General features: G+C 32.0%; 1 protein-coding gene across 2 annotated transcripts in view; it reads right to left on the reverse strand.

Annotated features, from left to right (window-relative positions):
- Window positions 1–4995: 4995 nt before the first annotated feature.
- Window positions 4996–14422, reverse strand: part of LOC128986489 (protein O-mannosyl-transferase TMTC2-like) — a 46780-nt gene continuing 37353 nt past the window's right edge. For both annotated transcript variants that reach the window (XM_054406892.1, XM_054406891.1), the window contains exons 5-11: window positions 13819–13933; window positions 12528–12613; window positions 11467–11675; window positions 11060–11182; window positions 9523–9607; window positions 7482–7660; window positions 4996–6492 (exon numbers count right to left, since the gene is read on the reverse strand). In XM_054406892.1, coding sequence (XP_054262867.1) covers window positions 6328–6492; window positions 7482–7660; window positions 9523–9607; window positions 11060–11182; window positions 11467–11675; window positions 12528–12613; window positions 13819–13933 — 962 coding nt within the window. In that variant the 3' untranslated portion in view covers window positions 4996–6327. The remainder of the gene's footprint in view (window positions 6493–7481; window positions 7661–9522; window positions 9608–11059; window positions 11183–11466; window positions 11676–12527; window positions 12614–13818; window positions 13934–14422) is intronic.

The raw sequence follows: 14422 nt of genomic DNA on the forward strand, positions 1-14422 counted from the left end.
GCAAAATAAAAACATATTGAAATAGACGTGTGCACATCTGAATATCTACTAGAAATTCTTTTGGTTTGCAATAAACTGCGAATTCCGTCTTCTTTAATTTCGTTCTAAACTAGTCCCACGTACCATTTAAGAAATCAAAATTTGTCCTTAGGCTGTGACATATTTGTTATTATTTATACGTTTTCAAATACTCTATTTGTACAAAGAAAGAAAAAACTGCTGTTTAACAGCAGTCTGCTTAAGTTTCCATAAGGGGCTGAAATTATTAATGAAATAGTGTAATAACACAACCACCAAAACTGAATATATTATTCTATTATAAATATTCGTTATTTAACATAAGGTCATACTTTATGATGAAGTATTACAGCAGAAGCTACAGCAGTGAATAAAAACGATATAGCATGAGCCTTGATTGGGACAATTGTACCAATTACGCCTAACAACTGCTAACCACCGCAGTGCGCTCTCTAGCGTTGTAATCAGTTACTGATGAAGCAATTGAGTGTTTTAGTCACCAGAACATTTGCGAACCGTCTTTCTCAATTCACAATTTGGAACAACTGTTTTTTTTCTGGTTTGTCTCATAAATGTATTAGAAAACGTATTTACCGAGCATTGATTTTATATTGCAATGAATTGAAATTTTCACTCTCACTACGATTCTTGCTTCATTGATTTTCATCTGAGAATGATTTTTCTACACGTATAAATTACGTTAAGGTAGTAGTGAGGAGAGTTGAATAGTTTCAGCCATATTTTTTTTCAAGTTATTAAAGGTAAAATCTCACTTTACAATTAGTAGGTTTAATGGAATCCACACGATTACTGCACTGTCTGTTTTTATTATTTAAATCTCTCATACACACTTTTCAACAAGTATTACTTGTTATGCCACACAACCGATACCAACATATCTCCTAGATTTATCAAGTGAATTATAATCTCCCTATAACTTATATAGATTATAAAGCAGGAGCTTTGTTAACACATTTTAAAATCGTGATATTGCTCTATTGGCCAACTTGATAATTAAGACTTAGTATATGTCTGTTACAATGTTTATTACTGGGAATGTGTTGATGGTTATTGAGCGGAGGGAAGCGAAGCTCTTTGCGATCGTCTTCAATGCAAACTTTCCAACACTATCACTCAATAACGGCTTAACATATTTTAGCCAAACTTGGTTGTTTCAACAAATGTTTTGAAGGTTTGAAACTAAAATATTTCAATTCTTTTAAATGCCTATATAATTTTGTAGTAACTTAAAGTTATGAAATTTTAACATTGGCCCTATGGGTCACCATCATAGTTACAAAATAATGAAGTAAATTTAAACAAAGCATCATAGCACATGTTTAAAATCAAGCGAATGTACGACCTAAACAACGTACAAAGGAAAATCTGGTGATGACCAAATCATACAGAGAAAGTATTACACATCGTTTGGAAACTACCACTGATACAAAAGGTACAGTATTTAAAATAAGTTATTTATGTCATATAAATTATGTTATTGCAAATAATATTTATCTTACGTGATTGTGAATTATAACTACTATATGAATCAGCATTATAAAAATAACTAGGTATTCTCAAATCAATATTATTACCTTATTAGGCTATTATGAAGATGCGGTCTTTAGTTTAAACATTGCTAGTAAACTTATCATCCTATAGTGACATTTAAAACCTATTTAATGCTTGTTTCATGTGGAAAGGATTGATTGTGCCAATGTTGATTATATTACCGTGTGTTTGTAAGAAAAAATAAAGAAGCAATATTGATCTTATGTGAATGAGAGTAGTTTGTTTTTAAGGACGATTTCAGAATGCATTTTTCAAAACTGCCTGATATTTCTAGAAAATGAAGACAAGCATTAACTGCCCTAAACGCACGAAAAGCTACTTTTAGCAATGTTTTGAGATAGTTGAATGTAGGATACTTGTTTGAAAACAATGATTTTTATATGTTAAAAGTACAAAATTTATGAAAACAGATTTTGTAGTATGATGAAAACTGTTCGTATATTTGCCTCAAATCAGGTAGGTATTAACAAAATTACTTCTAATAATATGGATCTATCAAGAATTATTTCTGCCTGAATTGCCAAATCTGACCAAGATTGAGAACATGTCTATTCTGGGTTCAACCAGAACTGTGGGTTCACCAGATGACATTAGCGAGCAAACATAGAAAATACCGATACAAAGTATATGTATGAAATGTCCACATCTTTACTTACGAAACTTGTTATGGATGTTGATAGTTCTGTTCTGAGACAAACTGATAAGTCGCAATGATGAAATAGCTGTATGGGTGTATCTTATATTATATCTTAAATACTTATATTATTACAATAAACATTGTTTTAATTTATTGCTTTAAAAACCATAAAACGTAATTGCTCCACTCAACAGGCTTTCACTGCTATGAAAGCAATCCTAGTTTTTTTTTTTCAAACAGAGGTTAGTGTTTTAAACTTTAGTGTGAAATATATGGGATCAATTTGGGCACATTAACGAAAAAATTATGGTTTTGGGCAACATTCCCCAAACGTGTTTTTAATCATCTACTTCAAAATGCCACTGGTGTAAAAACCTACAAACCGTCTTTAAATATTTACTGTTAAATAGATTATTTGTTAGGGTACACCAACATTATACAATATTTAACATATGAAACGTTATTTGATATGTTTCCAAAACTAATATTAAAACACGGCTTGGTGGCAAAATATAAAACTTCTAACATTATTGTCAGCCGTTCCTCTCCTAAGACATTGGAATGTACATTTCTTACTGCTAAATATGGTTTTCATACGCTAAACTGATGCCTTCGAAATAACTAATTAAGGCTTAAAATAAAATTAGTACAACCTTTGGCCAAGTTTATCATGTTACGTTGTAGTTCACATAAAACAGCAGGGTAAAGAGTGTGTTATCAAAGGCTAAAACAATTTATCTTATTCAAGTAGTTAATTACAGTGCTAATCAAGCTGATAAGGAGAGCAAGGCAGAACCCGCATAAGTGGTGAAGTCCTATGAGGGTAGCTAACGGTACAAAGGGTTAATGTTGAGAACTCTTAATGAAACTCTATTGTAAGGCTGACAGAGAGTGTGTGTATGTACCTTATAAAATAAATTATTTTCGCTCTCTAAAAAAAAAAAACTGAGAAAATTTTTTCCTACGAGGTATATTATAAAAGAATGTTGACAATAGTGTTTCTGAGAGTAATCAATAGCTGTTTCATTTTTTCTTTTGTGAAATAAATATATATATTCACTATAAAGGGTGTTCTTTTTTTAATTTTCTTTTACTCGCTTCTTTATTTATGTAAAACCTGCAATAGATACCAATTTTTTTTTTAAGAGGTTGGCGGCCTCTTTTACATTACAAAAGCATACATACTGCCTTGCATTAAGGCAGTAGATACAAATATGCAGTTTTTGGGAATCGTCTATTGACGTATGGGCCACAATTGTTGTGAATTTAATGTGAAGTTCCCATTCACCCCCTTTCTCGCCCTACCATTAACGTAAAATTTTTACATTGCAAGGTACCCCTTTTGACATATGAAATGTGAGGGCATGAAAAAATAAAAGAATGGCGCAAAATTGAGATCTCTACAACAATCTTATCAACAGTTATTGTAGTTCAAAATTTGAATTTTTCGCCCCCTTAAAAAAAAACACATTTTTTTTAAACGGCTGTAGTACGAAATGGTAAGAGCTAGCAAAGATTTGAAAGAATTTTCATGGTCAGGAATAAAATTTTCTACAAAACAATCTTAAGCGTTTTCCGAAAATCACACTCCTCCACCTTAAAAAATTTCCCTACTTCTAAAACTTGCAAACTTTCTCGGACTTTTTACGGGTTTTTTATTGAACAAGCATTTTTCAAAGGTTTGACTAGCTGGCATGATTGTTTAGTAAAAAAAAACAAGTTGAAATGATTTAAGATTCACATACCTTTTTTATTTATTATTAATAATCTAACACGATATGAATTTGGTGCATGATGAAAAAACGGTTGTGAAGTATTTTAATTTTAGGTTTATAATACCTAATAAAATTTGTAACGTAATAGGTTCACATATTGCATATTGTCTAAAAAAAAGGTTTGAATGAATGTAAACCATTTACCCACAGTCTGACAATAAAAAATTTAAAAATTATTTAGAAATATGTATCTTTCCACGATACGCCAAACCTCCGTTAGTGGGTTAGGAAGTTTAGGTTGCAGATTACACCCATTATGGTGCGTAAATAACATATATAATCACTATGTTAAGGATGAGTTAGCATTTGTTTTGAATATAAGCATATTTTCTAAATTTTCTTTTGATTCGGTATGATTTGATTTTCAAACAACACTTAAGAAGGCAGATTTTTTACTGGGATACATTTATTTTCTATTTAAAAAGCCAGCCATCTAGGACACCATTATTAGAAATTAAATAACCATATCCATTCTACTTTTAAATAATTTATCTAATAGACCAAAAAGAATGCCATGTATTGATAAATTATTGTTGTTTTCATATTTTAAAAATCCTCTACGTACAGTATGTAGGCCCAGTATATTTTTACTTTTTAAAGTAGTATATCGCCTACTTGGTTGCTCACAATATCCATTTTTGGATCATAAAAATATTTACTAGTTACTTGAAATTATTAAAGCAATGTTCGATTTAAACCACAGCCACCTCTAATACATGTATGTATACACACCCATGGTAATGTATTAGAGGTGGCTGTGTTTGAACTCAATCTCGTTTAACTAACCATAGTTTTTAAATATGTATTGCTAAAATATACACACAAGGGAGATATAATTACAATATTTAATAAAAATAAGATTTTTATTCACAAAAACTGACAATATTTAAAGCGTTTTCGTTGTTTTATAGTATTCGAAGAAATAGAAACTCATTTAAGAATACATAGTGGTTAAAATACAGTATTATAAATATCATAATAATTATGCTTTGATAGTTTGGTTACATAAAGTTTTACATATTCCATACCAATATAAAAATACACTTTGTCATGCATTGAATAATAAGGCTTCATGTTTAATACTGATGTTTTACGTCACAGCCACCTCTAATACATTTTTACATGTATTACACGTGGCTATGTTTAAGTTCAAGTTTAAACATTGTAATTAAGTCATATGTTCGTTTATAGGAGTTGCAATTTAACATTATACTGTAGTTTCAAAATCATGCATAAGTATTTAACCCCTTGGTTATATAGGTGTTTATTAGTAAAATGTTTACATTATATGTCATCATCAATGTTTTTGGATTAATGATCAGATGTTGTATCATTTCTCTAATGCTAATGAGGGGTTGTTAATTAATTAATTAACTAAATTACTCATATTTAGTGTTTTTAAGAGTGTGTCTTGTTAATTTATTTTATCTGAGAATCATTGGTTCAATAAGTTGTATCAAATGATTTTTCTATGGGATTGTCTTTTTTTAATATCGACGATTTTGTATCTTCCTTTCTCTAAGCTTATTTTCAAATCCTCTCATTCAAATCAAATGTTTAAAGAACACTATATACTGAATGAAAGTTATATCATGATATAATAGCTGATTAAATAATATCTGACAAACGTTTGTGGCAAGGTTTCATTAATTATTCATTGCGAACGTATTAGTTACAAACTAGTCAAAGCTGTTGTTCTTCGTTTTAACTAATTTTTCTTAGTGACGTATTCCTCTTCTCCTGTGTTCTTGTTCTTGTTCTTGTTCAAATCTCATTCTTCAATCCTCCTGCTGTTGACCAATACTTCCTTTTTAAGGTATACCTCCTATTCAAATATTTAATCTTTGCCCAATTTTCTGCTTTTGTCGCATTCTTCCTCCAGCAAAATGCCTTATTTTCATACATTTATTCATTGGAGTATCTTAAACCTGGATCTATTCTTCATCTTTGATTATTCTTCCTCTAATATTTAACCTTATCTCCTCTTCACTAGTGTTTCTTCTATTGGTGATTTTCTGTTTCTGATTAATACGTTTTTATTATTTCTTCTCTGTATCTGTATTCCTCTGCAAGTCCTCTTCTTCTTTATCCTCATATTCTCTTCTTGTTATTTTCTCGTCAGAATGGAATTCTGCAAAAATTACCTCATTTTCCTAGGGAGGAAAGGTTTTAGTTTCTGCAGGTTGGAGATTGTAAAATTCCTCCCTTTTCCTAGATGATTGTTTTTCATATATCCCTTCTTCGCAATTTTTTTCATGATTCATCTTCTTTACTGATATGACCGCTTTACGTGTTACTCTCTGTAGCACTTTCTCCTGAGTCAGGTCACCGTTTGTTCCTGGACAGAAGGTTGTGTAGTTTCTGCAGATTGGCGAGTGTGACTCTATCTCCAGGCGTGAGTCTAAGAGCCTCTCTATAGCTTGAAGCTGCCTGCTGAAACTTGCCTTGGAGGTGAAGAATCGCTCCTAGGTTGCTGTGACTCGTGGCATCCTACAGCAAATAGAACACAGTAAGTTATGTATTTTTACTTCACTGTTATTTCAACTTGAGACCGTTTGCCTAGAGCTAATGTAGTTTTCTTTATTTTGCTTGTTTCTTCCTCTATCACGTTAGAAATGAGAAGGAAGCTGTAAGTTGTTTCTTCTTTTAATGTGTTTCGTGTTTAGAAGAGTGTTAAGAAATTAAATTTACTTATAGTTTAGGTTTTGTACAAATATAGTGTTTAGCGTTTCGGACTTCGGTGTAGGAGGGACGGGTTCAATTCTACAAATATTTTATGATATGCATTTTATAAAAACATTTGAATAACACTCTTTCTCCAATCTCCTACGAAAAAAGTCACGGGGCGTAGAAAAGAGTAAAAATAAATTTAATAATGCACTTAATGCGTCGTAATATGTTAGGATGATCGCAGGAACACAAGTTGGAGTAAGTCGATCTATTAGTTTTATTATTTAATTCTACTACGTCACAGCAACTGTTTGACATAACGATCTTGGATTTTAAACTTTATGGAATTTGTTTTGTAACAATCGTCTTGAATATTATCTTAAAACACGTATGTAGTAAGCAGGCATCTAGGGAAATTAGTTGCAAATTCAGAATTAATTCTTCATTTTAGCTTTACTAAAGAAATAATATCAAAAATTTATGTTTCTGAAAGTACATAAAAATAGATTATGGCAAGCGGTCATCAAATTCGATTCCAATCATCAGACGCAATAGGTGAATGACCTTTTATATGTATTTACCATCTTGTGAAACAACAGTTTGTTAATAGACGTATTTTCATGTACTTCCAGTAAATTCAATAACATTTACAATGCTGATCAATAAGTTATTTACGTCAACAAAATTATTGTCTATATTTCAACTCCTGCCTCTACATTACATATATTTTCTTATCTTTCTGCAATGTCACTAAACTCTGTATCTCTTTAGTAGTAGTGTAACATATGTTTAAATTTATACTTCCCCACCTGAGGGCGCAGCTCCCTCGCCTGACGGTACATAGCCTCTGCCTCTCCTAGTCTCCCGGCGTGTCTAAGAGCCACGGCTGCAGAAATGACGAGAGAATGATGCTGGGGCTGCAGCTGAGCCGCCCTTAGATACAGTGAGGCTGCCTCACCCTTCCGGCCCTGCTTGACTAGAAGCTGTCCTAGAAAACAAGAAGTATAGAGGAAACAGTTAAATATGGACCTATAAGGAATGTTTTACATACGGTAGTGTTAGATGTAGTGGATTAGAGTTCAGCAAGCAGGAAATAAATAAGATTTAAAAGGAAGATCTCAAGTGAGATGTTTTTTTTTCTAATCAAAGGGTTCAATGTGGCTTCGATGTCTTATACTCCAACTAGGAACAACAGTAAAAGTGTTTAGTCAGTATTATAGCTAAATTATAGTCAGTAGAATCAGCCAGATATTGCGTAAACTACAACTTTGGACCGTGGATTACGCTAGAAATTCCATTTTCATGTTGGATTTGTTGCCAGTTTTAAATTTAAGTAAACATAGCCTCTAAATAAATTTATTGAACATTTGCAAGAATGTGATGCGAACAACTACTGATTTATGTTGTATAGTCTACTCCAACTTTAGACCCAGACCAAAACACAAACTCAAAGGTCACATAAGTATTTATAGCATTTTTATATCTAGGTTATAAAAGAAATGGTATACAAAACTAAGAAAAGGATTTTCACAGTAGTCTCAATTTGAATGGCTCTTCAATTGATTTTTATGTTTTTTAATTGACTACAGCTTATACACATGCATGAAATGTGTACCCTGTATCTAAAAGTCTACGTTGTGACTTAAAACACACGGATATCAATACATTTCAAAGACAAATGTTTCAAACTTTCGATTATAAAAATCACTTAATTAAGATTAATTATGTCAGGTTAATAAATATTGGATATAAGTTATCAGGTAGTAAGTTCCCTGAACGTGATCAATACCACTTGATTAACTACCGTATCTATATGTTTACTTTTGAACAATTACCAAATTGATTGCCATATTTTTTGTGTCTTACTAGGAGAAAAATGTGAACAATAATTTCACTAAAATGCTTCAAAAGAACATTTCCGTAAATTATTCCTCTTTAAAGTGGCAAAAGAATGAACAAAGGGTTGAATGTGATAAGAGACTTTCTGCAGGAAAATTAATTACAAAATTGGACCAAAAAGAATGGGTCTCAGCGGTTGTCACATGGGGGGGGGGGGAGGGGTAGGGCGCGGTCCTGTAATAACACAAACACTCATTATATGGGACAAAATGACTAATGAGGAGTCACCACAGGAGTGGCTTAACGCTGTTGGTCGACTCAAAGTTTGTCGCAACGGCGCGTTTCCTTACCCTCCCATGTTAATTAGCGTTTATTATGTTGAATTTTAGTCTCAACATTAATTAAATATTTAAAACTGCTTAAATTTCCTCTTTAAGTTGTAGTGTAATAAGTTTTCAGCACTGCATTTAATAAATAATGCTCTCGTATGGGTGCAAGACCATACGTCCAGGTAAGGATTTTTATTTTGTTAATTATTATAATCCCGCTTTAAATTTGAAGGTGGCCAAAGAATGTTTCACTCTCAAGCTAAATATAAAATTGTCAAAGTTTCCTAAACGGCAATTAACAGTTTTTTTTTCTTTTAATACAATTATTACATTTCATTAATAAAACGAAAGCTCCAGTACGATTTCACTATCATATACTATCATACTTAAATACAACAATAGTAGGTGTACATAAAATTTATGTTTTGCTTTGATAAAGTATTCCTGTAAAACTACGTTATGAAGAATCTGTATCTAGTAGAGGCTATTTTATATAACTGCCCTGTGAAATACAAGTTTAAAATATGTATGATAGTAATATTTTGAAAATAAGTGTGACATTTGACTCCTTTGTTGTAGATGGTGCATATGAACTAATAGAGAGTAAATGATTTTCAATGTCATATGAAAATAATCTTTGTGGATGATTCTACATGATTAATGAGTTAATTTGATCACTTACCGTAGCTCACGTAGTTAGCTGGGTTGTTCGGGGAGCTCTGAAGATTGTGAAGGTAGCGTTCCTCCTCTCTAGAAACTGCAGTTCTCTAAAAATAAACGAAACAACTTTGATTAAGAATATGATTGTTTAAAAAATCCCGGGCATAAAGTTTATATTTGTCAAGAAAAGATTTTTGTTTATTTATAACGGTAGATAGTTTTGTTAGAAAACTACATACAAGTCATTTGATTCTTAGTGTTCGTAACATGTCTACTTGGAGTCTGCTTAAACCTACCGAAATTTTATATATTCAATGGTATCTCAGTAAGAACTCAATTTCGATTCTCCTAGTCACCATCGGTTTTAGAGTAAGAGGTTCCTCTGTACATAACACGTTTTTTTTCTCCAAAGACCTTATTTTATTCTGTGAAAGACATCTGCTTAAGTTCTCCAAGCCAACAAAGCACGGTATTTTCACATATCTAAAATTCGTACAAGACTTGGAAGAGGGTTGAACACTGCAGTCATAATAGCATTTCTGTGCTTTACTAACTTGGCCTCTTAAGTTCCATATCATTGCCATCATTCCTTAGAGAACTCGGTGGATCTAATCGTATAAGCTCCTGTTCAGTGTTCCCATCTTACATCACAGCATGGCTGTACGAACAGGCGTTGCTTTACAAACTCGAGATCACCCCTCCGCTTTTTCACTTCTTGCTTGGACATCGTACTTTAAATCATATTACGTACATATAAGAGGTATATAGTGACAAAATGATTAAACAGTAAAAACATTACAACACAAAGTTGTTTCAAGCTACAAAGCATCTCCCTTCATGTCTAAAGTTTGTAATAACTACGCTGAAACAGCTTTGTGGTTAATGTAAACGTAAATCCGCAGGTTTAAGGACTTCATCGAGTTTCACACAATTCATAACATCAACAAGTCTTGCTGTATAAAGATAAGCGGTGTTGATCTAACCGCTATTAACCCTAGAGCAAACAGAGCCCAAGTTTATTGCATCAGCCATCTAATCACTGCCCCTAGTTTGTTCAAACTGTTTGACCGCCCTTTCCCAAGTTTACACAAACTTTATTACCTTTAAATGTTTACCATCGTTTGACGCAGATCTGTATTATATTAGTTTCTAATTTAAACTCACATCATGCGTTTCTGTTTAGGGTTTTATTGTTTGTATAATATGTAGTTAACATAAATTATGTATTTTGTAAGTAAATAAACTGTGCTCAAAAGTAAGAGCCTTCACTTTTTTGGTTAATTTATTTTGTATAAATTCACTTTTGCCAAGGATTTTCGTTTTTATATAAATTTAATAAAATAATTGCATATAGTGTACAAAAATATACGACTATTACTGCTTTATGGTATTCTATTTAGTACAAAAATATTTTTTTAATACCGTAACAAAATATCTACTCTTAAAGTTGTTCGAATATTTATATTAAAACTTCATGCACTTAAAATACCAACTATAATATCCATTGATAGACATCACCTTTAAACATCTTAAAACCTAATATCAATAATCTTACTTACATTTTTCAACACTCTGTGAAAGTGGTTGTCGTTTAAACTGAGGTTTTCAACATGTTGCTTTGATAGCTTGAAATTTTCATTTTTACTTAGATCCCCTACATCTTTTCTGCTGGTGGATTGTTCCTGAAAATACGACATAATATTTAACTATAATACAGTATTTTTTTAAAGTTATTTCTTACATTTTTGATGAGTAAAACAATCTTCGTGATATGCGAAATCAATGTGCTTTTTGTGGGATTTGTTAATATTTTTTTTTTTGACACAATAACGAAGAGTAACACAAAAAAAATCAATATTATACAATATCCCATCACTCAACTTGCAAACATGGTAGGCTACGAAATTCCTTATATAAATTAGATTTTAATGAGTACCAGGTCCACAGAAATAATAAAAGTTGTTACCTGAGTGATAATCTTCAAAGTTTGATCTCCGCAACTCTTTTCCCCACACAACCGCTTGAGACAATGTAGACAGGATATCTTAGCTTCTTCGTGGGCTCGAGGATCTTTCAAGCCTTCGGTGTCAAGTTTGAGGCACTTAACGTAATGGTCTTCAGCCTCCTCAAAACGGGTTAAGGACTCCAACGTCTGTCCCAAGTTTAAATAGGCCACTGAAAGCAAAAGGTAGTTTGCATTAACAATATATAAATTGACAGCTTTATTCGACGTTATTATTCTAAACTCATGGAATTATCAACCTAAAACTTATTACTGAAATTAAAACAATACCTTTATATAGTCTGCCAGAATGGGGTATACTCTTTTGATTACATATCTTGAATCGTCATTGAGAGATTTAGGTCAGATTGACTCATTATGAAGATTACTTCATTGGTAAATATTAAAAACATTTCACGGCTTGTTTACTTTAGTGGGGATTTTGAACTTCGTTTTAGTCTTTTGCATTTGGTTTTCGAAATAATTATTGCTTTAAATATTTTAAATTGTGTTCGTTAGAGTTAAATAAAAAGGATATAAATGTTAAGCTGGGTATTCAAATTTTAACAACACCTAAATAATCAATTTATATGCTATTAACAATTTGCACTGTATACAACCCTTATCTATCAATGCAAGCATTTCCCTTATCTATCAATGTTTGAAAATACCATTAAATCATACCACATAAACAAGTTTACGAGGTAAGTACAGTTCAATGCTTAAACAGGTTCTAAGTAAATTATTTAAGCACTTTTGCAATACTACTATAAAACAAAGACTTCTTTTTCAGTTTACAATTTCTTTCCAATAAAAATTTTATTTTGCACATATATGCACCACATACACCTAACTAAGATTTATGTTTAACATGAATTGAAAATGTTCTTAGAAATACAAAGGAGGATCGTACACTTCAGTAATAAGCACTCTTACGATAACTTAAGTTGTAAGTTTTAGTAATATAAATATCACACACACATTTGATAATAGGAGATGCGGTAAGCAGCTTGAGTTTCATTTACCTGCCAAAGACGGTCTGTATTTTATAGCGTTCTCGTAAGATTTTACAGCTTCTTCAAATTTGTTTTGGCGGTTCAGCAAATTCCCTCTGAAAATTTCATTTAATATTTTAGAGTTTAAATAACAACAAAGCATAATTTTATAGCCCCTTAAATACTTTGGGTGGCATACAGTAGATAGAATGAATGGACAGCCAAACGAAACTTAAAATGTGAAACCAATCAAAGTAAAGTGCTGTTTAAAAGCAAACGCGACCAAACAAACCAATCGAAACATCTATGGCTTTTATACTGAACCAAATTTGTATATTTTCGGTTGTCCAATTAACAAACTGTCTTTTTACATCAGATAAAGTTAAAACGTAACAGATGATCTAAGTTAGTAACAGAGACAAACATTATATTTTACCATTAGTTTACTAATCCACATTCAAATTTTAGAGACGTTTTGGTATAAACAGGTCAAGTTTTGTCTCCGTCCTTTATTGATATGTGAAACAACTTTTAATTAACATTCATACCTTCAATCTAGTCATGAAGTTTAGAAATAGTAACATTGAAGACTTATATTTTAAATTGGTTTATATCTTTTTCTAAGCTCAGAAAACTACTAATCTATTTCAAAATAATTTGTGTAACTTGCAAGAAATTCCAATAGTTAATTTTATTAATCCATTATTTTTATACTTACGTCTTATTGTATCAGTATAGCAATTTAAAGATACTTTTTTATCACTTTAAAAAGCTGTATTTTCATTAAGTTGTACGTTGAATTGTTGACAATACGAGTGATATAACAGGCTATGGTAAAATGTGAACTAACTTTTAGTACCCTAGCTAATATTACATGCAAAACACCTGTTTATGTAGGTCATTGTTTTGGAGGTCATATACTCGTAAGTTGATTTTTGTCGTACAGTCAAATTTGTTTGAAAATCCTCAGTACTATGTAAAATCCCTTAAACGTAATGGATCTATATAGATAAATACGTGGTCTGCCTCTTTAAAATTTCCATTTGTCCTTCCAAATGGCCTTTGGGCATGTGCGTTCGTGGAACGTATCAAGCCAAGCGGAGGTGAGATGATACAGTACAAGGACTTCTGTGGCGGATTTGACACCCAACGTGCTATCCACTGAGCCACCAACTCACTGACTTAGAAAATACGTTATGAGGAAGAAGTACAATACAGTTTTCACATACAGTAGATCCTGACATGGATATATTTACATTTCTTATGATTTACAAACTGCTTAGCTAGAACCGAGCAATGTTTCTATCGTTATGATACTTACAAGTTATAGTGTACATCAGCCATGTTTGGTCTGTAGTGTAGGGCGAGTCTTAGGGCTTCTTCAGCCTCTTGAAGCCTTCCTGCACTACTCAACACGCTACCGAGGTTTCCATATGCTGAGAAAACAGAAGCAGATAATCGAAAACCATTATATTTTAGATATGTGCTAAAGATAAATAAGTATGATAGAGAGGAACGGCCGGTCTAATGGTTAAGGATTTTAGTAACCTGTCTCTTACCCTCCATGTCTAACTGGGGACTAGCTAATGGTTTAAGGCCAGGTGGAAGGGACTGGTTCCATCAAACCAATTATATTAGTTTTATTTCCTGAATTCCCTTTTTTAATTCAATTTCCAAAGGCTTGTGATGATGTCATAATACCGTGGTCAGGAGAGTATTTGACATAGAAATTAATTTTCTTCACAGATGAGGTCAATGTAGAAAAAATCATACGACAGTTTAGTAACATGTTAGTTTCATACAGTTTTAAAACACATATATGCTGGAGTTTACTAACTTGGGTAATCATACACAAAAGATGTGTACCAACAATGTTCGGTGTAGGAGTATTGTTTCCTTGCATTTAACTGAACAAACATTCTATA

This window comes from Macrosteles quadrilineatus, unplaced genomic scaffold (assembly GCF_028750875.1).
Source record: "Macrosteles quadrilineatus isolate MER2022 unplaced genomic scaffold, UCM_ALF_1.0 Scaffold_2__2_contigs__length_208266976, whole genome shotgun sequence".
NCBI lineage: Eukaryota > Metazoa > Arthropoda > Insecta > Hemiptera > Cicadellidae > Macrosteles > Macrosteles quadrilineatus.